The following is a 23,307-nucleotide window of genomic DNA, read 5'->3' on the forward strand; positions in this document are numbered from 1 at the left end:
AACGTTTGGGCGCCCTGCACCCCACGGGGCCTGGCCAGCGGTGTGGGAGGTGGCTGATGGTGCATGGAGGGAGGGAGGGGGTGAGAGGGGCTGCCAGCCCCTCCAGAGCCCTTAAATGGTGAAGCTGAGGCAGCTGCACCAGCACCGGCCTCCCCGGCCTTCTTAAATGCATCTGCTTGTTGCTGTTTCCCGGTGTAAATTAAATCGATCAGCTGCACTCTCTGCCCACCCCCTCTAAATTAAGTAGAGCTTTTAATCAAGTGATTTATGTTGAATTTGCGGCCCTGGATTAAACTCGCAGCCCAGGCAGGGGGGCAGGGCTGGGGGCTCCATAAATCACTGCTCTCTCCGGGACCGGCTTGGCGCGGCGCAGGGAGAGCTGGAGTCGGTGTTTACATCATCCCAAACTGCAGCTCTCACCGTCTCCTGCTCATTTCCTGGGGTTACCAGGAGGGCAATTAAATATGATAATAAGCAGAGCAGCTGCAGCAGAGCTGCTGGTGCTCCCCGCCGGGCTGGGGAAGGGGGAAAGGCAGCTGGGTGCCCACGGCATTCCGTGGGGACACACATGGAGGGTCCCCGGGGTGCTGCCCTGGCTGGCGCCCAGCACAAACCACGGAGGCCGATGGGACCGGGCTGCCTGAGTGCTGGAGCCCAGCAGGAAGATCCAGCTCCTCTCTGCTCCTCCTGGCAAGCCATCCTCTCCGTGTGGGCAAGCGGGGAGATGGGCATAACCCCAAAACTGACCTCAGCGCCCCACAGGCCCCACCCAGCGCTGGGGGGTCCTGCAGGGCCAGAGCACCCCCCAGCTGGGACCCTGCCCAGGGGGTGCCTGCAGCCCCTCCTGCTCTGCCCAGCACCAGGTCTCTGCTTAGGGGGGGAAATGGCTCCAGGGCAATGGAGGAGCTGAAGGTGCCCCTCAGGAGCTCCTGAGTGGGTGGGGTGTGCTGGGCATCAGCGCCTGCTGAGTGCTTGGCCTCCGGCACGTTTGGCTCTCACAGCATCCTTTGTCTTCACTCCTCGCCTTCCTCGTTCTCTCCTTTTAAAGCCCTCGGACTGTGCAGGGCCGGGACAATCTCCTGGCCCCAGCCCAGGCTCTGGCTGCTCTGCCAGCGCTGAGCTGGGCTCTGTCCCCGTGCCAGCCGTGGCAGGAGCCTCCTGTGCCATTCCACCTCGGCGCAGGTCCCACGGCTCCGAGCACGGCTCAGCGGGTGCGTGGGGAGCAATCCCCCAGCCTGGGGGCCGTGGCTGCCCCTAGCCCCCTCAGCTGCCCTCTGTCCCCCGTGTCCCGCCCAGCTGTGGGGTCAGCAGGACCCCAGGGTGCAGCTCCAGCCTACCCGGCCCCCGACAGCCGAGCAGAGCCAGAGCCAGGTGTGTGCAGCTGCAGCTGGGGCACACAGCTCCCCCAAACCCCTGCTGCCCTGGGCCCTGCCTGCACCATGAGGAGAAGCAGGCTGGGCAGTGGCGTGGGACCATCCCTGGGGACACCTTGGGGACGTTGCCCCCTGCACCCCATCCCGCTCCATGCAAGGTTCGGCAACGGAGGCCTTGTCCCACAGGACTTTAGGCTGGGATAAAGCTCCATCTCCTTTGTTACACGTTTATAGCAGAGGCAGAAGGGCTGCAGGAATGTGGCGCTGGGATCCGGGAGCTGTAAATCCCAGCCTTTGTTGTGCTTGGGCCGCACTAAATCACTGCTTTTCCCTCTGAATACTAATCTCCTCCAAAAGTGCTGACCGGGGCACCTTTCCGCAGCAGCTTTCTGGGGAAGAGGCTGACGCAAGGCGCTGGCACAGGAGCAGCATCCAGCAGAAACCCCCGGCTGCGGGCAAGGCGCTGCCCCGGCCCCGGGGCGGGACGGACACGGGCGCCACGACACCCGGCTCCGGGCCGGAGCGGAGTGCGAGGATGCCCGGGGGAAGGATAAACAGCCGAGAGCTGGTTCTGCAGGCCGAGGGGAGACTGGAAGGTGTTTGGCACCGGCGTGGCTGGAAAAGCTCTCCCCACGCCAAAGCACACACGGCCTTGGATCTCGGCAGCGTTTCATTTGCCCAGTGCTGCAGAACAGAATCCCGTGATTTATGGGGCTCCACGGGGGTCGTTTCCTCCCCTCGCTCGGAAGGTCATGCAGCAGAATTGCTGCCTCTCCCCTCTGTGTGCCTGCAGGGTACTGCACCCTGGGAAGTGCCTGGGGTCCCCACATGCCAGGCAGAGGTGGGACATGGGCACGTCCCCAAGAGCCCTGCGGCAGCAGCGACCCGTGAGGCTGGGGAAGGAGGGCAGTTTTGAACTGAAAATGGGTTTGTTCAGGGGTGTGTAAAGGGTTCACCCCCCTCTGCCTGCTCCAGGGCCGGCTCCCCTGGGAGGAGAGAGGCTTTGCCACAGCCTGTGCTCACTTCAGGCTGACCCCGGGTGTGGGGCTGGTGGTCACCGCGGGACATCCAAGGAAGAGCGAGTCCCCGCTTCCAGATCTTTCTAAATGGAAAACGCAGGAGGCAAATGGACACACGGGCCCTCGCACACACACGGGTGTGACGCGGTCGTGGTGGTGCGCGGCTGGAGGATGGGGACGCGGGAGGCACCAGAGCCCACCCAGAGCTCGCCCACGCAGGGCGGTGCCCAGGTGATGCCCGGGCTCCCCGCCAGCCCCTCTTCGCTCTCCATCTGCGAAACCTCTCAGCAGAGGAATGTGCTGCTCCCTCGGCAGCCGGCGCCGCTGGCTCTGCCTTCATCCCGCCCAGGACACCGGCCAGCCTCCTCCTCTCCCTCCGCCCGGAGCGGGCGCTGCCCGGCAGGAGCTCCCCGAGCCCTCGGAGCCGGCACAGGTGGGTGCTCGGATGGAGCAGGGAGCTCTCCGGGCCGCTGGAGGCCGGCTGGCAAATGAAGGAGCCGTTACCTGATCACTTCACCCCAAACCTCCCCGGGCTTCCAAAGGCTGCCAGAGAAATGCGGCCGGGTTTGGGAGTGGAGCAGTGACGGGGGGGAGTCCAGGCGGGAGGAGATGCCTTCCCTCGTTACGGCGCTAAGAGGCAGCAGTGACTCCACAGCAAGGTGTTATTTTATTGAAATAACATTTGTCCCCATCTATTAGACACGGATCCGGCACTGCGGGTGGGATGAACAGGGAGAGGCTCAGGTACAGAGCCAAGGACACAGGACACCTGACAGCTGGCTCTGTGTTGCTGTAGGAGCCTGAGGCCTCGGGTTTAAAGTGCTGCTCACACCTGAGCTTGGAGAACTGGCTTTCAGTCAGGTTGTTCTAAAGGCTGTCTGACCTCTGGAAGAGACATTTCATTCCTACTTAGCACCAAATCTAATTTTACAGTAAGTATAAATATATACATATTTAAAATCCATGTGAGTAATTTCTCAGCATTGACATAGGACAGAGTAAAAAATTTAACAAATGCTAAAAACAGCTTTTCAGTATCCTCTGAGAGTCTGGCAAAAACTGAGTCATCACTGGAGTGTGTGAGGAGTCACTTTGCAAGCACTGGAGAGCACTTGGTGTGTAGTCTGAGCCTGGTGAGGATTAACCAAAGCTCCACGCTTGGGAGAGGTGTGCAGGTCCCGGGCTGCTCCCTCTCCTGACCCAGAGGGATCCTGAAAGTGCAAGTCTGATTCTGTCACAGTGTGTGGCATCTGCACAGCTCCCACTGGGGAAGCAAACCCTCACAGGAGGGGGCTGTTCCTGTCACTGCTCTGCTCCTGTCCAGCAAGGCCTGAAGTCCTTCTGCTCGGTCCTGCCACAGCACAGAGTGCTGCTCCCTCCCTCCCTGTGGTCACCCTCCTCAGTAAAACTGTGGCCACGTGGGTCGTTGTGGGCTGGTCACTGGCTAAAACACCCTAGTCAGGACCAAGAGCCTGAGCTGTGACACTCAGGACAAGCTGCTGGCCCTGGGTGTGTGGGGATGTTTCTGCAGAGGATTTCATGCTGCAGAACAGGCTTTGCTGGACCCCAGCCCAGCTTGTTCTGTGCACAGGCCATTCTAACACGAAAAGCTGCCTTTGCTAAGCACAAACACCTGCTCAGGAACAGCACAGACAGCAGCACCATTATTAACATATTTACACCGTAAGTTAAAAGTAGCAGGGCAAGGATCCAGCACAGAAGAGATGTCTGGGGCCATCCAGACAGCAGTGGCCTAGTTGCTAGCAAGCTCGGGACAGAGAGAGAGGCCCCTGAGGGCTACTGCCTCCTTGTGTGGAGCAGCCTCCTGGGAAATCCCTGCTCCCTTTGCAGGAGGTGTGGAGATGGAAGCTGCTTCCTCCCAGTGCTGGCTCCAGGTCAGGCTCCGTTGGCACCGGCCTTGCTGCTCTGGGATGCTTCCATTTTGGTCTAGGGACAAAAGAAAAGGGCAGATTTTAGGCAGTACTAGTGTTTCTTGAAATTCAAGATATTTTCTGAAGGTGTCTTCCCATTTAGCATGGGAAGCTGCTCTGGAGAGTAACAGCTGATGAGGAGCAAAGTTCTTCAGGTTAAAGGAGATAGGAGTCTGTCTGGACTCCCAAACTTGCCTTAAGCAGCATCCCAAATGTGCACACAAGCACCTAAATTGAAATCAAATATTCACAGAAAGAAAATGGGCAAAACAAAGACAATCACTGCAGAAATATTTTTACAGATACAAAGTGGCTCTCACCCTGGTGACTGCGAGGGAAGGCTGGTCTGTCCTAGTGGCCCAAGGCAGATTATTAAGGAAGAGTACAAGGATAAAGCAGTAATTCCCCCCAGTTTGACTGCTCTCTGCCATCTGTGGTATCTCTGTATTGAACAGCCCCCAGTGCAGTTCTCATCCAGCTTCTCCAGCTGCTCCCTGAACTCAGCAGTGTTCACAGCATCCTGTACTAAGAACTTCCTCGGCTTGGCTGCAAGCTGTGTGAAGAACAAGCTCCTTTGGGAAGTGTAAGAACTCTGACAAGCTCACCTCTCGTGGGGAAGGCTTCACTGACGCTTCAGAGAATGGCAGTTTCTCTGTTGGCTGGGACACAAATTCTTCATTCTTTAAGGAAAAAGCAGCTGTAAGTCACAGAACCCTCTCAGAAAGGCCTGAACCCCCCAGGCCCTTCTCCCTTCTGACAAGGCTGTTCCCTGCTCACTCTGTGAAAGCTGTGCTGGTATTTCCATTGTTTCCCCAGCACAGTTTAACTGTGTGGAAATATTTCTGGCAGTTGATACAATATTCTTTGATTCCTGCTGCTGCTTTTATCAGCTGGGACTAATCTAAGGAATTCACTGCAGTGTGATGCTGAGAACCATATGCTCTGGCTTTCTTACTCTAGATATTTTGGCTCATTTTGTCCTGGAAAACTGAACCCAAATTCAGTAAGAAGGCTAAAAACGAGTCCTCTTTAACTGGCTTCTCTGAGCTGAATGTACCTGGGCTGAGGCCTGAAGCAATTCAGGCTGAGTCCTCCCTGGCTGGGAGCCAGTACCATGGTACTGAATAACCAGCTGCTCCCAGCACAGCACCACTTGTGCCATGGCAGATCCCTGCTCCCTTCCCTTGCCTCTCAAATCAGAACATGCAACTGTGAGGCTCCTGGGAAACACCCACACAGTGCAAGAACAGACGCTGCTCATGCTCTGTGCCATGGTGTCAAACTTTGGTTTTGTCCAGCTTTGGAAAGGTTTGGTCACACTCAATTCCCAACGATGTCAGCACATGTTTTCCTGCTTGCAGACTGCTGTTTCTAACCTTTCTTCCCTGTACAACAGGGGCAGGATCCAGGAGGGTCTCCTGACCTTCAAGCACAGGTGTCATCACTCCAGCAGCTTCACCTCTCTGCAGAAGAACAGAGAGTCGTAACTTCAGTCCACTTGTAGGATCAGAAAACAAGATTCCGTCACAGCCCTTCATTTTTATAATGCATAATGGTTGAGCTATTAACCTAAGAGCTTTATTCAAACCACTCACCTTGTTCTGTGGAATGGGAACAGATTGTGGCTTTAGGTCTATTAAGTACAAGGCACGGGAGAGCAGGAGGAGAGAAGAGGGAACGTTCTCCTTTAAATGCAGATCCAGCCACTGTTGGAAGAAAACAGAAGGAAAAAATGCTTCATATTGGCTCTATGTGAGCATTTATTAATACAACACTCTGTCCTTAAAGCAATCTTGAGTTTGGATAATACAGTTTTAAGATACCAGAATGGGAAGAAATGGGTCTGAAGAGTTAGGAATACCCCCCACTTCACCCTGCTCCCATCTGGCCTTGGTTCTATTTCTATTTCTACACCTATTTCTCTTTAGTCTAGGACATAATCTGGACCCTTCATGCCTTACAGCTCGGCTGTGCGGGTGAGGATCCAGCCTGAAACTCGTGAATTCTCAGGAAGCTGTGCCTGCCCTACCTGGGCACTGCCTGGAACCTGGCCACACCAGCCCTGGCCAGGGCACACTCACCTGGCCCAGCTGCTCCTTCAGCTGCTCCTCAGAGAGCCCCAGTGACCGCATCCCTCTGGCCCTGCAGGCGCTCTGCAGCTCCGGCACGCTCAGCCCACTGACCCCTTCCTTGGCAATCACCTGGAATGAACAGCAGCGTTCCCATCCGGGCTCGGGGTAAGCCAAGGGCCTCTTGCACCTGAAGGGACTTCTGGAGGTGCCCAGTCCAATCTCCTGCTCAAAACTGCTCAGCATTTTCCATTTGTGCTTTGAACCTCTTCAGGGATGGGGATTCCACAGCCTCCAGACAAACTGTTCCACTGTTTACCCACTCACTGATTTTAATTTTTTTCCTTATCAAGCTGAAATTTCCCTTGCTGCAACTTATGGCCACTACCTGCTGTCCTTCCACTCTGCACATATAAGCCTGGCTCCAATTTCCAAATAACCCCACTGCACACTGAAAAAAGTCCCTTTTCCCTAAGTCAGCACGACTCCAAAACCAAACGTTCTGGTGACAATATCTGCAGTGCCACCTCCGCTGGAGCTCCCCAAAGACAGCAAGGGTGCAGGGAGGTGAACTCCCACTCTGTTTCCTTCTGGGATCTCTGCTGGGGGAGGATGTGACTCCCATCAGTGCCAGGGTGTGTGGGCAGTGCAGGCAGCTCCCGGGCGCTGCTGCGGACCCACCTCGTCGTCGGCCTTGATGCTGCGCAGGCGCAGCAGCAGCTGGAAGCGCAGCAGGTTGTTGGTGCCCAGGGGCTGCAGCTCCAGCAGCTTGCACAGGGCCACCAGCTGCGGCCGCTCCAGGTGCTCCAGGGTCAGCTCGTCCTCCAGGAGCTTGGAGAAGCGCAGGATCTCCTGCGTGCTGGGCTGCCGGCCGCCGGGAGGGAGCTGAGGGGAGGCACAAGCAGGGCGAGGCTGAGCGGGATCAGCAGCTGGGAACCTCCTCCCCCTTCCCCTTCCCCACGGGGGAGGTCCTGGCCCTGCTGGGGACGGCGCACTACAGTTAAAATCACAGTGAAACTGTTACTGAGCTGCAAGTTCCACAGGGCGGAAGGCTCGCCCTCCCAGGATGGGAATTCCTGTAAGCAGGGCTGCCAGCTGCTCTGTCTCCACAATCCCCAGACAAATCCCGTGCTCTCTGCCCCAGCCAGCAGCTCTAAGGGTGTGTCTGTGCATGGCTGCCATCCTACCTCGTGCAGGTAAAAGGAGAATTGTTTCCCTTGTGCTGTGTCTGCCTTGTTCCTTTTGGCCATCTCTGCAATGGTCTCCCGCAGGAACTTGGCTAACTCCAGCTTTGCACTCAGCTTCTTCTTCTGCTTTTCTTCCTTCATTTGGGAAATGCAGAGTTATAAATCAGAAAATGGCACTGCTGTGCACATTCCTTCTGAGCCCTGTCTGCAGCACAGCCTTCCAGCTGTCCCGCTCAGCTCAGGAACAAGCTGGGAACGTCTCAGGCAGGGGGTGAGGCTGAGCCTCGCTGGCAGCAGCAGGCAGGGAACAGCAGCCCTGCACAGCTGCACAGATGTTCTGAGGAGCTGGGACGCTCCGCAGCCTCACAGAGGACACAAACCTTTTTGGACTCCGTCTCGAACGTCGAGGGCAGCATTTCAGGGAAGAGCTTCAGGAACACAGGTAACAGGAACTCCATGAAGGGGACGATGACAAACACCAGGAAGGGAACCAGGCGGAAGAGATCCGCACAAGTCCTCAGCAGCTGTACGGAGAAAAGCACAGCAGGGATTACCCCGAGATCATCACTCAGCCAGACACACACGGCGTGTCCAAAGAAGGGGTTAAGCCTCCTAGTGCATCACTTTATCCAGCTGTTGTGGCACTTACCCTTCTCCTCTCCCTCCTGCTGAGCACCTGCCCGTGGAGCAGCCTCCACACCATCCTGGCAGCCACCTTGGTGTCAGTCCAGAGCAGGTGCAATCCCTTGCAGAAATGCTTCAGCTCACCCACGGCTCTCTGTCCCAAGGACTTCCTTCCCTCAGGAGCCGGCAGGATCTGCTTGCCCGGGCTTGTAGCAGCTGCTGCCTGGCTCCTGGGGCTCCCGCGGGGCGGGGGCTCGCCTGGGAGCTGCTGCCGGGGGCTGCTGGAGGTGTGCAAGGTGTGGGCAGGCGAGCGAGGCAGGGCGGCGCCCAGGCCGGCGCGGCGTGGCCAGGGCTGGCCTTTGGAGTCCCTGGAGCTCCGGGTTAACTGCGGACCCACCAGCCGGACAAGAGCGAGGGCTGGCGAGCACGGAGGGCTGCAGTGCGCCAGGAGAGGGCAGCCCCTGGAACTGGAGACGGGCCTCCGTAAGGACGGAGCAGGAGAACACCTGCCGAGGCACCACACCCGAACCTTCTCAGCACCGAACGAGCCTCGGGCGATCGGTTCTGTGCCCGAGAGCCCGCGCCCCCCGCGAACGGCTGAAATACCGAGAACTGCGCTAGCAGCTCATCCCTGGGGGCTCGGCCCCGCAGCGCCTCTGGGAAGCCGCTTTAGCAGGGGACAAAAGCAGGGAAAAATGCAGGGATGAAAGCTGGGAAAAAAGCAGGGATAAAAGCAGGGACAAAAGCTGCAAACCGCCCCGGGGCCCGCCCGGCCCCGCGCGCAGCGAGCCCGGGGCTCACCTGGCCCTGGCCGCGGCCAGGAGCGCGCTACAGCCGCACGCGGCCATGGCTGGGCCGGGCGCGGCGGGCCCTCACCCCCGGCAGCGGCGGGGGGCGGCGGCGGCGGGCGCCGGGGGGCGCCGGGGCCCGGCCGGCCCCATCCCGGAGCGCTGCCGGGCGCGGCGGGGCCGGGCCGGGGGCTCCGACACCGCCGCTCTCCGGCCGCTGTGCTCGTGCCAGTCCCGGCGCTGCCGATCCCTGTCCCGGTCCGCCGATCCCCTGGTCCTGGTCCCGGTTCCGGTTCCGCCCACCGCCGGCCGCACTCCTCCTGCCCCTCCCACCCGTCCCGTCGTGCCCCGCGCGCGCCGCTCGGACCCGCGGCCGCTCTGTGGTGCCCGCGCCGTGACGCCGCCGCGCCGGCGCCACGCCTCCTCGACGCCAGCCAACCAGAAGCCGGAATGGCGGCCCTGCCGGAGGCCCGCCCAATGGGAGCGGGGCGGGGCGGGGCCTGACCCGAGGAGCCCTCGGGAAGAGCCGCTGATTGGGTGCGCGAACGGCAGCGGCGCGCGGGCTGTGACGTCACGTACCGGTGCGTGACGCCACCGCGGGACGGGGGGGGGCGTTGCGCGTGACGTCACGCGCGCGGCGGGCGCCCGGGGCCGGCCCGCGGGGCCTCGAAGCCTCCGGCGGAGCCGCAGCGGGGCCCGCCCGCCGCTCCCGGCACGGCGCCTCCAAAGCGCGGCCAGGAGCCTCCCGCCGTGCCCGGCCTGGCCTGCGACACGTGCGGGGACCAGCGCCTGCCCCCGCTCGCTGGGAGGAGCCGCTCCCGGTGTCCCCGGGCGGCGGGAAGCCGTTCCCCGCGCCGGCCCTGTCCGCGGTGCCCGGAAACACCCAGAGCGCCTGCGGAGCGGCTCTGCGCCTGGGGGAGCAGAGGGAGAGACAAGCCCTGCCGCGTGTGCGGGGCGGCGGGAGCACGCTGACGGCTGGAGAAGCCTTCAGCAGGTGCCAGCTGACCTGGTCCCTTGAAATTTTCAAGGTCCCTTCCAAGCCGAGCCATTCTGACATTCCACGAAGCACTACCTGGTTTTCAGAGACTAGAAGAGGAAAAGCATTTCATTGCCCCAGGGAATAAAGGTGCCGGAACCCTTTGGCTAATGGTTGCCCAAAGAGTGTTTTAAAAAGTAGAAAATAAAATGGGGTAGATGGGCGAAAAAGGGTTCAGAGCTCTTGAGTCTGCTGCCAGAGCTCCCAGTACGAAACTGGGCTTTGAACACATTTAGAGTCTGTCTGAAAGAGCTTTTCCTGTGGGAATGAGGCACAAAGGTGAGCGTCCTCTCCTGTTCCTGCGCTGTGCACGGGCCTTTAGGAAGGTCCCTAAAGTGAGGGGCAGAGTCACTCTTTTACAGTTCTTCCCAGCCCAGCCCCTCGTCCCTGTTGTCCCGGGAGCCCAGAAATGCACACAAACGCCGCCAGTGCTCTCCTGTCCCCGCGTCCCCCCGGCGCTCACGCCGCCGCCGCCCCCGGCCGAACTACATCTCCCGTGGTGCCAAGCGGCGGGCACCGCCCGAGCGGCCAATGGGCGACGGCGGCGCGTGCGCGCGCGGCTGCGCAGTGCGGCGGCGGCGGGGGGCGGGCGGGGGCGGAGGCGCTCGGCGGGGCCGCACCGGCACAGCCGCTCCAGCGCCGCCGCCGCCGCCAGCGCCTCCCTCGGCCGCCGACCCGCCGGACCCGCCGGGCCCCGCCAGCGCCTCCCTCGGCCGCGGCGGGCGCTGGGGGCGGGCGGCCTCCCCGGGGCGGAGCCGGCGCCAGCGGCGGGGGCGCGGAAATCGAGGCCGGGGCTCCGTCGCGGCCTTGCTGGTGCTGCGGGAGGAGGAGGAGGCGGAGGCCCCGCGCCGCCCCCGCCGCCGCCTTTGTCTGCGCGGGGCCGGGCGGACGCGGCGGGGCCGTGAGAATGGAACTGACTGAAGGTGAGCGCGGGGCCGCGGCGGCCCCGGGGCGGAGGGGCCGCGGCCGCCATGTTGCTGCGGGAGCTGCGGCGGCCCCGGGGCGGCGGGGCCGGGCCCCGGGCAGGGCAGGGCCCGGGCAGGGCAGAGCCCGGGCACGGCGGGCCCCGCGCCCGGCGCCGTTCCCCCCGCGCTCCCCGCTCCGGCCCCGCGGCTCTCACCGCGGCCGAGCCCCGACCTGCTGCGGCCGAGGAATTCGGGGCTGCGCCGAGCGGAGCCGTCGGTGTCACCGTGCCGCGGCCTCCGCAGCTCGAGGAAAAGGAGGAGAAGGGTTTTTATTGCGCGCGGGAAGAGCTGCGCGTCGGCGAAGGGTTTGTTGTCGCTCTGGTGTTATTTTTTTTGCGGTGCTGTTGCGTTGTGCTGCACTTTGTTGTGGTCTCGCTGTGCTTTCGTTTCGCTGTCGATACGCTCGCTCGGCGGTTTCAGTGCAGTTTGCTGTTAAAAGTCCTAAGGATGGCATAGTTCTACAGGTATATAGCAGCCCGAAGGACAGTATTAAGTAGCCAGTAGTTGATGGGAAAACTGTAGCGTGTTTTGATGGCTGTTCAAGTCTTTCAGTGACCTTTTGCGGAGATGCACAGTGAATGCTTTGGTAGTTTTATATATTTTTTTTTTTTTAATTATTATTACTAATTATTTTTATGAACTGCTTGAAAGGATTTTGCTCCAAAACCTGAGCATGTCCTTTATGAAGGTGCAGGGTTAAGAGAGCAGGATGGTGGTCAAAGACTGTATGTTTTGTTTTAATGCAAACATATTTTGCGTTTTCCAGTTTCCCGACTTTGCCTGAGTTTGAGGGGGTTTGTGTGGGACATGTTGTGGTTCTTGCCCTGGCTGTGATCTCTGACTTCTGGCTTCATAGCAGTATTAGCCCATGACTTTTCCTGAAGATCCAGAGTTTTTGCTCCATGTTTTCCATTTGAATCCCATGGCTCTCCAAACAAACGAGCTCCTTTTTCAGACAAACCCCTTTTCTCTGCTGTCCAAGTTGTTTCTTTCCACAGCGCCGTGGGAAACTTCTTCCAAATGCCCTTATCAAGCCCAGTTACAGACGTGACTGTTTTTTCTGGCATTCAGAAACCAAATACAAAACACCTTTACAAAGGTGCACAGGGAAGCAGCCTCACCTCATGCTTTAAAGTTTGTCAAGAGGCCTCTGATTCACCGCTGGTGTCTGCCAGGAGGAACAGCTCAGTCCAGCTGGAGTCAGGAAAAATCCACAGGCTGCGGGTTTCCTGTTAGAGACTCAGGTGCAGGTGAAAGTTTGGCGTTGTCTTAACGTGGGCAAACAGAGCTTTGTCTGGGGGATTGGGTAAGGACGTGCAGAGAAGGATGGGACAAAGCAGATTGCACAGACTGGATGCAGGGATTAGCAGGAACAATCGTTTTATTTCTCTCTGCAGTTCAGACAGCTCTGACCCACCGGGGTGATGTTCCAGGTGACAGAGGTGTCCCTCTGGGTCATGGTTAATGTCGCTAGAAGCAGTGGTTGTGCTCAGCTCAGGTGTAGGGGTGTGTGTGAACTGCAGGCTTAGGGTTTTGAGAGGTCAGGAGTGATTGCATCACTTCAGACACCCGGCCTGTCCAGCCAGGCAGCTCTGTCTGTCTGTCTGTCACACACCTGCAGCAGGGAACAGCTACTGAGAGCAGTTGCTGCGTTGGTTGGGTGCTTGAGGAGAGCAGCACCAGTGCAGCTTGGACGCTCTGGGATGAAACAGCACAGGAAATGGCAGTGAACATCTGTGGGGTAAGGAGGGGTGTGAGCAGAGGTTTGCATCTCTCTGGTTTAGTCTGTGTGGACAGGAACTGGGTGGTATTTGGACATAAAGATGTCCTGGAACTTCTGCTTTTGAGGGTGGTGACAGAAAGCCCAGCTCAGGGTGACGAGGCAGTGACACCGTTCTGAGCACACACGGCTGACTCACAGCAGTGCTTCCAGCTCCCCTAGGAGCCAGCAGGCCAGCTCCTGCCTCACAACACACACCTTCCACCCAGAAAACGCCTCACCTCTGGCTGCACTAACCCTGGGTGGGCATTGTCGACAGAAAAGGGTGGGAAAAGGTTTGGTGAAAAGTCTGTTTAAAATGTGTGCATGCTGGACTTCATCAGTAGCTGTTGTGTTTCTCCCTGCTGTGGCCACAGCCAGTCTCAGCCAAACCTACAGAACTCCCTGACTGGGAATAAGAAAAGCTGTTACCACACAGGATGGGAGTTGTTTGATAGTCTGAGGTCAGTTGTTGTTTAGTCCAGTGCAGCATGGAAGCAAGGTTTGAGAACTTCAAGTCGTGTTTTCTGAGAGAAAAGTTGAAAAATGCTCATGCTAAAACTGGTTTTAGATAAGTGCAATTGTTGGTGAAAAGGTGAACCTGGAGGATCCATAATCTCTGCAAAACCTTCCCCTCACTGAGCACTCGCTCTTGGAGTGGAACTGATTTTTTGAGTTGTGCTCAGTTGAGCTGAGAAGCTTGGGATGGGAATTGAAACTAACAGTGTTCACTTAAGGAAGAGCTCTGCTAGGCTGACCTGCCTTCTTCTGTGCTGCTTATATTTTTCCATTTACCTTTTCCTCTGTTACTTTGAATTGTGACTCTCCCATGGACGACAGGGAAATATTTACTGAAGGTGTGTCGAGTCTCAGCATTTGTAAATGGCCCTGTGTCCCTGTCTGTCCTGGGAAAGGACTAGAACAGAATGGGGCACTCTCACCTTCAAAGAGGAAACTCTCATTAGGAAATTCAGTAGCACTTTTGAAAGTGTTAATTTGAAATTGTTTTATTGTTGATTTCAAGTTGTTTGCAGCCGCAGTGAAATGTCCATTTCCTATAAACTTGGAAGTGATGAAACTGTTTCTTTATCTGTCGATCTCCAGTGTTGTATCAGTGCAGGATCTGTTATGGGTCATGTTTGGAAGCCAAACTGTGCAGTTCACAGGAGGCTGACACAGTGGGTTCAGAGAGTAATCACTGGCATAGTGAGAAGAATTTATTCTGGAATACTTTTCTGCAAGATCAGCTGGAAATCCCGTTGCCCTGTGGCCTGGGTGGTGTTCCTGTGTGGCAGGGGCGGCTCTCTGTGGTGACAGCGGGGTGTTCTTCACATTAGTGCTTAGGAGGGACATGCACAAAGGCCTTCCTTGGGTTTGGATGTTGAGATTCCTGTGTGCTCAGGATTCCTCATTGTGTCCCGTTTTTGTGGGTCACTCTAGGGCCTGTCCTCTCGCTGTAATCCTGCCCAGGTGCCACTTCACTGGGCAGCATGTGGGGCCTGATCCACTGGTGCAGAATTTTGGGCAAAGAGAGGGGGAAGGCCTGGGTGTGTTAACAGTGATGGCAGTGAGAGACTGGGCAGGAAGGAGCTGGCAGTGGTGTCAGTGCTGTGGGGCACAGAGAGCAGCCTCGGTGCTGTGGGGCTGCTGGGGCAGTCCCTGGAGCCCTGACCCTGGTTCTCAGCCTGCACCGAGTTCCTGAGGAGCCAGTTTGGGATGGGGTGTCCCAGCTGTGCAGCACAGGCTGGCACCAGGCTGAGCGACACAGGTGAGCTCCAGAACGAATGAAAAGGAAACAAATCATAACTCTGTTCTTTAACTGGTAGCTCCTAAATCCAGCGTACGTGCAGTGCTTTGCAGTTTGTTAGTCCACACTTCTGTCATGTAACAAAACAAAGCACAAGGGCAGCCACCTCTGCAGAGCCTGTGGGAGCTGCGTTGGCAGCTGGGACTGCCCTCCCAGCTGTGCATGTTCCTGAAGTGCTGCCACAGCTTCCCAAGAGTTTTTTATAAGTATTCAGAAGAAAAGATTGAACCTGGTTTTAGTAAAAATAAAACCCAGCCTAGTGTGAGAATCTGTTTGCTGTTTGGCTTGGCAGATGGAAAGTAACAATTTGGTGGTAAATAGTACAAGCAGTCCCACTTCCTCTTCCCAGAACAGGGGTGGGTTGGGGTTTTTGACCTTGCTGTGCAATCCCAGTGCTGCTCCTCAGATCTGCTGCCCCTGACAGTGCCACTTGTGTTGGTTTGCTGGCTGATGTGCAGAGCTGTGGAGGAAGGGGTGGCTTCATGGCCCCGAGGTTTAAAAGTTCCTGCAATGAGAAAATTCTGCTGCAGAACCTTGTGCTGTTCTTGCCCCGAATTGCTTAATTACAGTGACAAATGTGCCCGAGTCAATCTCACAGGACAGTGAAGATGAGGACAAACATCAATTTAATCTAAGTGTGAAGATCGTTGAGAAACGTCACCCCAAAACATCCAGCACAAATCTGATCGAGTTCTCGTTCCTGTTGGAACTTCAGTTACTTTTTGCAGTCTTAGAGGAGGGAAGTTCTCAGTGCTAGGAGAGCTCTTGGGTAAGGTATTGAGATGCATGGCTCTGGGAGGGTGAGAATCGCATGTGGGCAGGGTTTAGTGGAGGTTTCCTTTAGAAGAAGTGTCTGTGGGATGCATTAATGTCATTTCTAACCCAGACCAAAAGGGCACAGTAACCCTCCTGCGTGCCCACACAGGGAGAGCAAATACCACGGGGCCGTGTTTGCTTTGGAAGGGCTGAGCTAACCTTGTGGGAAGCAAACTGGTGTTTCTCACCTGCAGGTCAGGTCACTGTGTGTTGATCCTTGTTGAACATTGAGCTGCTTACATGAATGCCAAAGCCTTCTCTGAGCCTGCAGTTGAGTTTTGGAAGTCTAACTTTGAGTCTGATTGTGGAGTCTTAATACGCACTGGAAGGTTGAAGGTGTGAATCTCGTTCAGCGAGTAACCTCTGGGTTTGGGGGTCTGTTGATGCTGAGGCTCAGAACCATGCAGTGCTTAATATTAAAATAAGGTGTGAGGGGCAGGAGAATAAACCTCCTCACACAGCTGCTGGGAGCCAGGGCAGACAAACTGTACCCCGCTCCTCTGGGGAGGGCAGAGGTTGGGAAGCTCCAGCTGAGGCTGCTGCAGGGTGCTGGTTTCCCAGTGGCCAAGCTGGAACGACCCACTTGTTGCCATTGTGCTGTTGTTCAGAGCATCCTATGGCTTGCCCAAAGGCTGCTCATGTCTCAAATTTTGGTGAGGAGGCGAGGAGGTTTCTCTGTTTGTTTTTCTGTGGTGCTCCTGGCTTGTGCAGTTTGCAGTGACTGTGTCAGGACAGCGTGGTATCCCTTATCTGCTGCAGGGTGAAATGCTGTCCAGCTGCTTCGGGCTGGAGTGTAAGGAGTGCTGGGGAGTTTGGCACCGTTACTCTGACTTCGTAATACTTGGGCTTATAGTTCTTAAGCACTTCTAGGTGCTTCTGATATTTTTTGAAATGTCTTGGAAAAGAAGAAATTTGCCATATGAAAGACATGTCAGTAGTCCTTTGTAAAGGCTCAGTAACACCAGTCCTCTGTAAATCCATGTGAGGGTGTCTGCTGAATAGAGAGGGGGAAATTGTTCTTGAGATCCCTTTGTTCCTCAACTGTTTAATTTGCTTAATTACTGTTTTTTAATTTACACTGACTTCTTATTTCCCTTCCCCTGCCTCTAGGCCCTATGAGAAAAAGGGAAAGCTAAGGATGCTGGAGCAGAACAATGGATTTCTCTTTCTCTTTCATGCAAGGGATCATGGGAAACACAATTCAGCAACCACCTCAACTCATTGACTCGGCCAACATCCGCCAAGAGGAGGCCTTCGATGGCAGCAGTGACATTGCCGAGGATGGGGGCCGGACGCCGTACGAGGCCGCGCTGCAGCAAGGCTTCCAGTACCCCACGCCCACGGCAGAGGAGCTGCCCCCCCTCACCAACGGCTACCCCCCGGCCATCAGCATGTACGAGCCCCAGGGCAAGTACCAGGCGTTCGCTCAGTATCCCAACGGCTCGGCCAACGGCTTCGGGACAGTCAGGAACTTCAGCCCCCCGGAGTACTACCAGATGGAGAACTCCAGCGCGAGGCCGCACGAAGCTCTGGAGAAAGCTTCCCCTCCCCAGCCGCCACCTCCGCCACCACCTTCAGCTCCACAAGTGGGGATCCCAAAGAAGACTGGCTCACCAGAGATCAAACTCAAAATAACCAAAACTATCCAGAACGGCAGGGAATTGTTTGAGTCCTCCCTGTGTGGGGACCTGTTGAATGAAGTCCAAGCGAGGGAGTACGCTAAGGCAAAACACGAAGGCAGGAAAGAGAAAAGGAAAAAAAGTAGCAAGCATGACTCTTCCCGATCGGAAGAGCGCAAGGCACACAAAATTCCAAAATTAGAACCAGAGGAGCAAAATGTAAGTGGAATGGTAATTCAGCCATCTGTACACCTGGTATTGTTGATGGAGAGCGTGTCCAGCAGGTTTGTCCTTGTTCTGGCTGTGTGCACGCTGAGTCACCAGGCTTTAGTTACTCATCAGAGCCTCAGGATGAGGTTGCCAGGAGCTGTGTCTGTAGGTAACACAATGTTGGTTTAAAGGCTCATGTGGAAAACAAATTTTAGAAAAGGTTATATGTTGGTTTTTAAATATTATTTAGTGTTATAGCATGTTTAGAGTTTGCTACGCTCTGGCCAATGTTGAAGATGGAACTTCTGGACCAAAGGTCACACATTCCTAAAATTGCCTCTCAAAAGAGTGCCGGGTTGTTGAGTGGAAAGTGAGGTTACTTGGGGTATTCAGCAGTGAAACATTAATTAATCTTGTACCATACTGTCCATATCCAGAGGATGTACATCAGGTGGTGTTAACTGAGATTCTGGGAAGCGAAGACCCAGATTACCTTGGTGCCCTGTCATTCTTTTTCTTTCAGTTTCATAAGCCACTCCAGTACTTCTGTTTCCTTTTCTCGTGCTTGTTCCTGCCACCTCTGTGGCGCTGGTTTCTGCCTCTCCTGGTTTGAGGGAATGGGTGGCAGAGGGGCTGGTAAGTGCCAGGAATGGGGAAGTTGCCATGTCTGGCAAGGACAGAAATTGCCCAGCGCAGGCTGGGCTGTTACAGAACGTAGCTGAGTTTGTTGTCAGGCCTGTGAAAGCCCTTGGTGCTTGCTGTTCTCAGGGAGAAGAGCCTGTCCTGCAGGCACCAGCTCTGATCTGGTAGAGTGGGTTCTGTGCTGCAGGGAGGTGTGTTGGGGCCCCTGTGAGGTGGCTGTAGGAGCTGCTGTGTCCTGCTGGCACTCTGAGCAGCATCTCTCCTGCACTGTACCTGCTTTCTGGCCAGACTCCTTCACCCTCACATCAGGCTGTCAGTTTGTTTCCCCTCTTACCAGTGACTCCTGTTCTACTCCTGGAGCTTCAGCTGTGCCTGTCCCTCTGGCTCTGTTACCTGCTTAGCATGAGAATGAAATCATCTGTCTTTCACAGACTGAACTAAAACCTTGCATCTTGAATTCCAAGCTCCTAGTCATGTGTGTCATCCAGAGTTCACCAGAAATCTTGGTCTTGCTGTTGTCTTCCTTGTTGCTTTCATTTCCCTTTCTAAAGGTGGTGTTGCAATAAATGTTTCGTGTTATTTACCCAGCCCTGTTTCAGACATGGCCTGCTCTGACAGGAGCAGGATTTTTTGTGCAGGATTTTGACTCTCAGTATGAGTTTGCCAGGGCAGTCTCGGGTCCATCGTCCCATCATTTTGCTTTCCACTGCACATTATCATCTTCGTGTACACTTTTGTCATTTTCAGTGTTAATGGTGTGAGACTTGTGACTTGGGATCATCTTTGTAGGAACAAACAACTGTTGGTACAACTGTGGCTCTTTTATAGTTTTACACTCAACGAGGCTGTGGCAAGTCAGATGGTCACCAGTTGTTCCTTATTCTGATGCTGTAATCTCAAAGGAAATCCACTGACTGTGAGGGGATGCCCATACTGGAGAGGCTGATTTAAAATGGAAATGTTGTGAAAACACTGCTGAACGTCAAGCTCTGAATCCTTGTTTTAAGAATCAGCCTGTCTGCTCAGTAGTTTTGTTCTGTGAGGAGGCTGGAAGTTTGCAGCCTGTGAACCCAGCTCAACTCTCCTGGCAGAGGGGAGGTTTCCCTAACTCCCTGTAGCTGAAGAAGGGCAGGAGTCCGTGCTGTGCTTCCTGCTGTGCAGGGAGGAAGAATTTCTGCCCAGCAAATAGCAATGTGATTAGTCTTAAATGGTGTTGTGTACAGACAGCTCCAGATGAGGCACTGGGCTGTGCCACCCCTGACCTGAGCTGCTCTGTCCCCTTCCTTGTGTCCCGGTTCTCTGGAGCACACAGCATGGACTGATGTGGGGTCTGTGCTTGGAGTGGCCTGGCAATAACGGGGTTTCTCAGCACCATTAGTTCCTCACTGCTCGTGTCTGTCAACTCCTGCTGCTGCACTTTGAGTCCTTTGACTTCCCTGCTGCAGGAAAAGCAAGTGTGTGGCATCTGTCTCCTGAGGTAGCTCCCAGCCCACCCTTAGCTCAGCCCCTGTCCCCTCACCCCCGCTGGCATGACCCATGTCAGTGTCAGCTTCTGTGGGGCTGATTCTGCTCTGTGTTGTGGACTTCTGGTCCTCCAAATATATTTGTCAACTCTATGCAATTTACCATTGATTTTACAATTATCATGTTGTATCTTTAGCATGATTTATGTACTGCAGTTCTTGCAAATAACTGGTGTACAGTGAGACTCACCACACTGCTGTGGACATCCTCACATGGAGTTCTCTGGTTTTTGGAAATTGTCTGTTATTTTAGGTGGAAGGTTACTTGGATTTGCTGTTTCTGAATGTATGTTCTTCTGTCATCTGTTAAAGGAGAACATGGTAATATTCAGATGTGATAGTAATGTAAATAGTGTAGGTGAAACCAGGTATTTCTTTATTATGGTGTTACTATGTTAACTGGGTACAAGGAATAGTCATATTGACGTTTTCTGGGTTCGTGGTTGCCTTTCTCTCTGTGAATTATTTTTTCTACCTGGTTTCACTATTATCTTCTGTTGTTTTACTGTCCCCTTACAGTAAGTGTTGTTTTCCTTTTTTCTCTTCATTGTTACCCATTTCTTAGAGACCAAACGAGAGGCTTAGCACACTCTCTGAGAGACCAAGAGAAGATGCAGTGCTGGAGGAAGCCCCGGTTAGTACATGCACCAATTAACTCTTTTGGAACTCAGAGAATGTCACTATTTTTGGACTGTTTCTTCCATTGATTCTTTAATTTATCTGATAAATCGGTTGCAATTTCTTTTAAACTCTTATTACTCTCATTACTGCATCAATGCATCTCTTATTGTACTGGATTTGTTGCTTTATTTTATCCTAAAAGCAGTATTTCTAATCAACTTAGGAAGCAGAATCATTCTGGGGGATGGCAGTTGCTCTTTTGTGTCTCGGTTTGTCGGTGATGTTGTTGCGTAAATCCCAGCTGCGTGCAGCTCCTTTCTTTCATGTTCCTAAGAAATGTTTTTCTCATCTTGGATTATCAAACCTCAGGGATATCTGAGAGAACAACAACGAGTCCCTGTGGATGGTGTGTGCATCTCCAAGAGCTCTAAATCCTCTGCTGTGGCTTCAATCTGGTGTTTCCTTGGCAGGTGCAGCAGCTCGTGCCGTCCCTTCCAACGCAGGTCACCCACGACGTCAAGTTCCAGGTTGGGGATCTGGTTTGGTCCAAGGTGGGGACGTACCCGTGGTGGCCTTGCATGGTGTCGTGTGATCCACAGCTTGACGTGCATACCAAAATTAATACCAGAGGTAAGGGTGGAAGCTCCTTGCCAGTGTCAGGTGTCTGTAGCTGTTCCGTTATTAAAAATATCTTCATTCTGAACCGCCTTTGCGGGGTGAATCCTGCAGTGTGTGTGCTGAACAGGACAGTCCTGACACGCACAGAACTAGGACCTGGTGCCTGACCTCTGCAGGTGGCACTGTGGGAACGGGCTGGTGCACAGGTGTTGCTGCTTTTCTCAAGTCAGCGTGAGAGTTCAGTGTGGGCAGGGTGTCCTGAGCTTCCATCTCAAACTGCTCTGGATCTGGCCTGTTGTATTTCTGCACTTGGGGCAGGTATCTTCCCTTGCAGGAAGGAAGCGCTGGGGAGGAGGAAGGCGTGAGCTGAGCAGGCAGAGCAGTGTTGGCACAAGTGCTGAGTGGTGTTTGCCCTTTCAGGTGCCCGGGAATACCACGTGCAGTTCTTCAGCAACCAGCCAGAGCGGGCCTGGGTGCACGAGAAGCGCGTCCGGGAGTACCAAGGGCACAAACAGTACGAGCAGTTACTGGCTGAGGCAGCCAAGCAAGCCAGCAACCACTCTGAGAAACAGAAGGTACAGGGGGCACTGGGGGGATCATCTCTGTAAGGGACATGCTCCGGGGCAGGTCTGGAACTCTTCAGTGCTTTGCCCTGAGAAGGACTGGCTGCATCTCACCAGCGGGGAATTCAGTGTCCACACTCAGTGTCAAAAATACCCTGTAAATGGAGAGCAGACTGCAGTCTGCTGCCTGAGAGATGCAGAGACCCTCAGGGTTGTGTTGATGTGCTGTAGTGGCAAAATCTTCAGTGTAACCAACCGCTTGTCTCGTCCCTTAAGATTCGCAAGCCGCGGCCGCAGAGGGAGCGAGCGCAGTGGGACATTGGCATTGCCCACGCCGAGAAGGCGCTGAAAATGACCCGGGAAGAGAGGATAGAACAGTACACCTTCATTTACGTAGACCAAGAGCCAGAGGAGGCTTTGGCCAAAGCCAAAAAGACTGCTGCTTCCAAATCGGAGGCCAAGAAGAACCGGCGGCCGAAGGCGGCGCCGAGCTCGCAGCCGGAGCACGCCGACGCGGTGGCAGGCTCGTCGCCGTGCCACGGCGAGGCGCGGCGCCAGGGCCAGCGCAGGCAGTCCAGCCTGGAGGAGGAGGAGGCTCCGCCCGTGAAAATCGCCTGGAAAACAGCTGCAGCTAGGAAGTCCCTACCAGCTTCGATCACCATGCACAACCTGGATCTGCAGAAGTGTAACATGTCTCCGGTTGTTAAAATTGAACAGGTTTTTGCCCTTCAGAATGCTGCTGGGGATGGAAAACTCATCGATCAATTTGTTTATTCCACCAAGGTATGTGCTTGCTGCGGTGACCCCTCTTCTGCTCCTGAGTTATCCCGAGCCTGCCTTACTGGGGAGCTTGAACTGTGTCCACCAAGCTTTCACCATCCATGTTCCTTTCACTGGAGGGATTAACAGACAGATGTGACAGTAGAGTCTTTCAGTGCACTGAGCCCCACGTTCAGTGCAGCTCCTGGCAGTAAAAGTCTTGCTGGTGGCAGAGCAGCTCCCTACAGATGGCCGTATTTTTGTTTGTAACAAAAAATTAAATATATTAAATATATTCAGCTTCTTAGTTGAAATAATCAAAAAATCCTTTATAAAATCGGCGTTTTTGTGGGAAACAGATGACAAAACTGTTAATAATGTACTAAAAGGTAATAACTACATTTTGTGTAACAGACTTTTAAATTGAGTTCTGCCTCTGAGCTTCCTTCAGGTGCACAGCAGCTTCCCACAGTCAGTGTAAGGAAAAGGCTTAGGACTATTTCTCTGCCTCCTCCTTCTGCCTCTCTACCTGGAGAGTGTTTATTTCATCCTAAGCCCTATAGAGAAGGTAATGTTTAGAAAAGTCACTGGAATAATTTTTTCCTTGTTTGTAAGGGGAGATGGAAAGGGGTGGAAAGCTCCATAGTAGATGAATCCTGTCTGCGTGTTGGGTTGGAGAACACTGATTGTTTCTGTTCTGAGATTCAGGGGCAGGTCTGTTACCTGGTAGCAGCACACCTTTGTAACAGGGGAAGACAATCTTTTCCTTTTTTCTTTTCAAGGGAGTTGGTAACAAAACAGAAATAAGCGTCAAAGGACAAGAGAAGCTTAATTCTTCATCAGCTCAGAGAAGTGAGAAAGCAGTGGTGCAAAACGCGTCCTCTCCCGAGACCACTTCTGGGGCAGCAGGTAGGGAAACTGCAATCCTGGTCTGAACCTGAGCCCGCAGCATGAGGATTCAAATATCAAACCCAGCAGTTTCTCATTACTTAAAAATTATTAACATCTTTCTGTTTACATAGTAATTGTAATGAGCGTGGCTAATGTCACACGAGGTGATCCAACTTACACAGCCTGGCTGTGGGGTGGGATTGGTGGTTTGGCCTCTGAACTTTGTGTCTGTCACTTACAGCCTCAGTCAGCATACTCAAGGGATGATGTCCTGTGCAGAGCAATGGCACGTTGGTTTAGGAGACAACCTAGTGGATGTGTGTTAGCAGGGTATTGCCGTGGCTTTTGGTCTCAAAAGGAAAATACGAGAGCTGTCATGAAAGCAAAAAGAGCCAGGAAGTGGCACATTTCAGTAGGGAATATGTGATTCAAGGTGAAGACTCCCTAGACTTTGTTGTTCAGTTTTTGCATGACCTGTTAAAAAACA

The 23,307-nt window shown here is 54.7% G+C and overlaps 2 protein-coding genes across 7 annotated transcripts in view; one reads left to right on the top strand and one right to left on the bottom strand.

Moving 5' to 3' along the window:
• Nucleotides 1–3,040: 3,040 nt before the first annotated feature.
• LETM2 (leucine zipper and EF-hand containing transmembrane protein 2) lies at nt 3,041–9,111 on the bottom strand. Of its 2 annotated transcripts, XM_054000853.1 has the most exons (10): nt 9,005–9,111; nt 8,229–8,670; nt 7,960–8,103; nt 7,580–7,714; nt 7,074–7,277; nt 6,405–6,524; nt 5,919–6,029; nt 5,700–5,786; nt 4,929–5,003; nt 3,041–4,339 (listed from the first exon to the last, which is right to left on the bottom strand). In XM_054000853.1, the coding sequence occupies exons 1-10, from the start codon at nt 9,049–9,051 to the stop codon at nt 4,289–4,291; spliced, it is 1,416 nt and encodes a 471-aa protein (XP_053856828.1). In that variant the 5' UTR covers nt 9,052–9,111; the 3' UTR covers nt 3,041–4,288. The 2 variants fall into 2 exon arrangements, with proteins under 2 accessions (XP_053856828.1, XP_053856829.1); XM_054000854.1 differs by lacking the exon at nt 6,405–6,524.
• A 1,698-nt stretch (nt 9,112–10,809) lies between these two features.
• Nucleotides 10,810–23,307, top strand: part of NSD3 (nuclear receptor binding SET domain protein 3) — a 36,071-nt gene continuing 23,573 nt past the window's right edge. For 3 of the 5 annotated variants that reach the window (XM_054000830.1, XM_054000834.1, XM_054000835.1), the window contains exons 1-7: nt 10,810–10,950; nt 16,485–17,212; nt 19,934–20,002; nt 20,460–20,619; nt 21,028–21,182; nt 21,447–21,953; nt 22,712–22,838. In XM_054000830.1, the coding sequence (XP_053856805.1) occupies nt 16,529–17,212; nt 19,934–20,002; nt 20,460–20,619; nt 21,028–21,182; nt 21,447–21,953; nt 22,712–22,838 (1,702 nt within the window). In that variant the 5' untranslated portion in view covers nt 10,810–10,950; nt 16,485–16,528. Of the gene's footprint in view, nt 10,951–11,186; nt 11,298–16,484; nt 17,213–19,933; nt 20,003–20,459; nt 20,620–21,027; nt 21,183–21,446; nt 21,954–22,711; nt 22,839–23,307 lie in introns of those variants that run through there. The other 2 variants (XM_054000831.1, XM_054000833.1) reach the window with 2 other exon arrangements.

The sequence above is a fragment of the Vidua macroura genome, chromosome 28, assembly GCF_024509145.1.
Source record: "Vidua macroura isolate BioBank_ID:100142 chromosome 28, ASM2450914v1, whole genome shotgun sequence".
In the NCBI taxonomy this organism is placed as follows: domain Eukaryota; kingdom Metazoa; phylum Chordata; class Aves; order Passeriformes; family Viduidae; genus Vidua; species Vidua macroura.

Coding starts and splice junctions, on each gene's coding strand:
- LETM2 (XM_054000853.1), bottom strand. CDS start 9,051: ATGGCCGCGTGCGGCTGTAGCGCGCTCCTGGCCGCGGCCAGGGCCAG. Junction 8,104..8,228: donor GCAGGAGGGAGAGGAGAAGG/GTAAGTGCCACA, acceptor TTCTCCGTACAG/CTGCTGAGGACTTGTGCGGA. Junction 6,030..6,404: donor TGAAGGAGCAGCTGGGCCAG/GTGAGTGTGCCC, acceptor TTCTTCCAACAG/TGGCTGGATCTGCATTTAAA.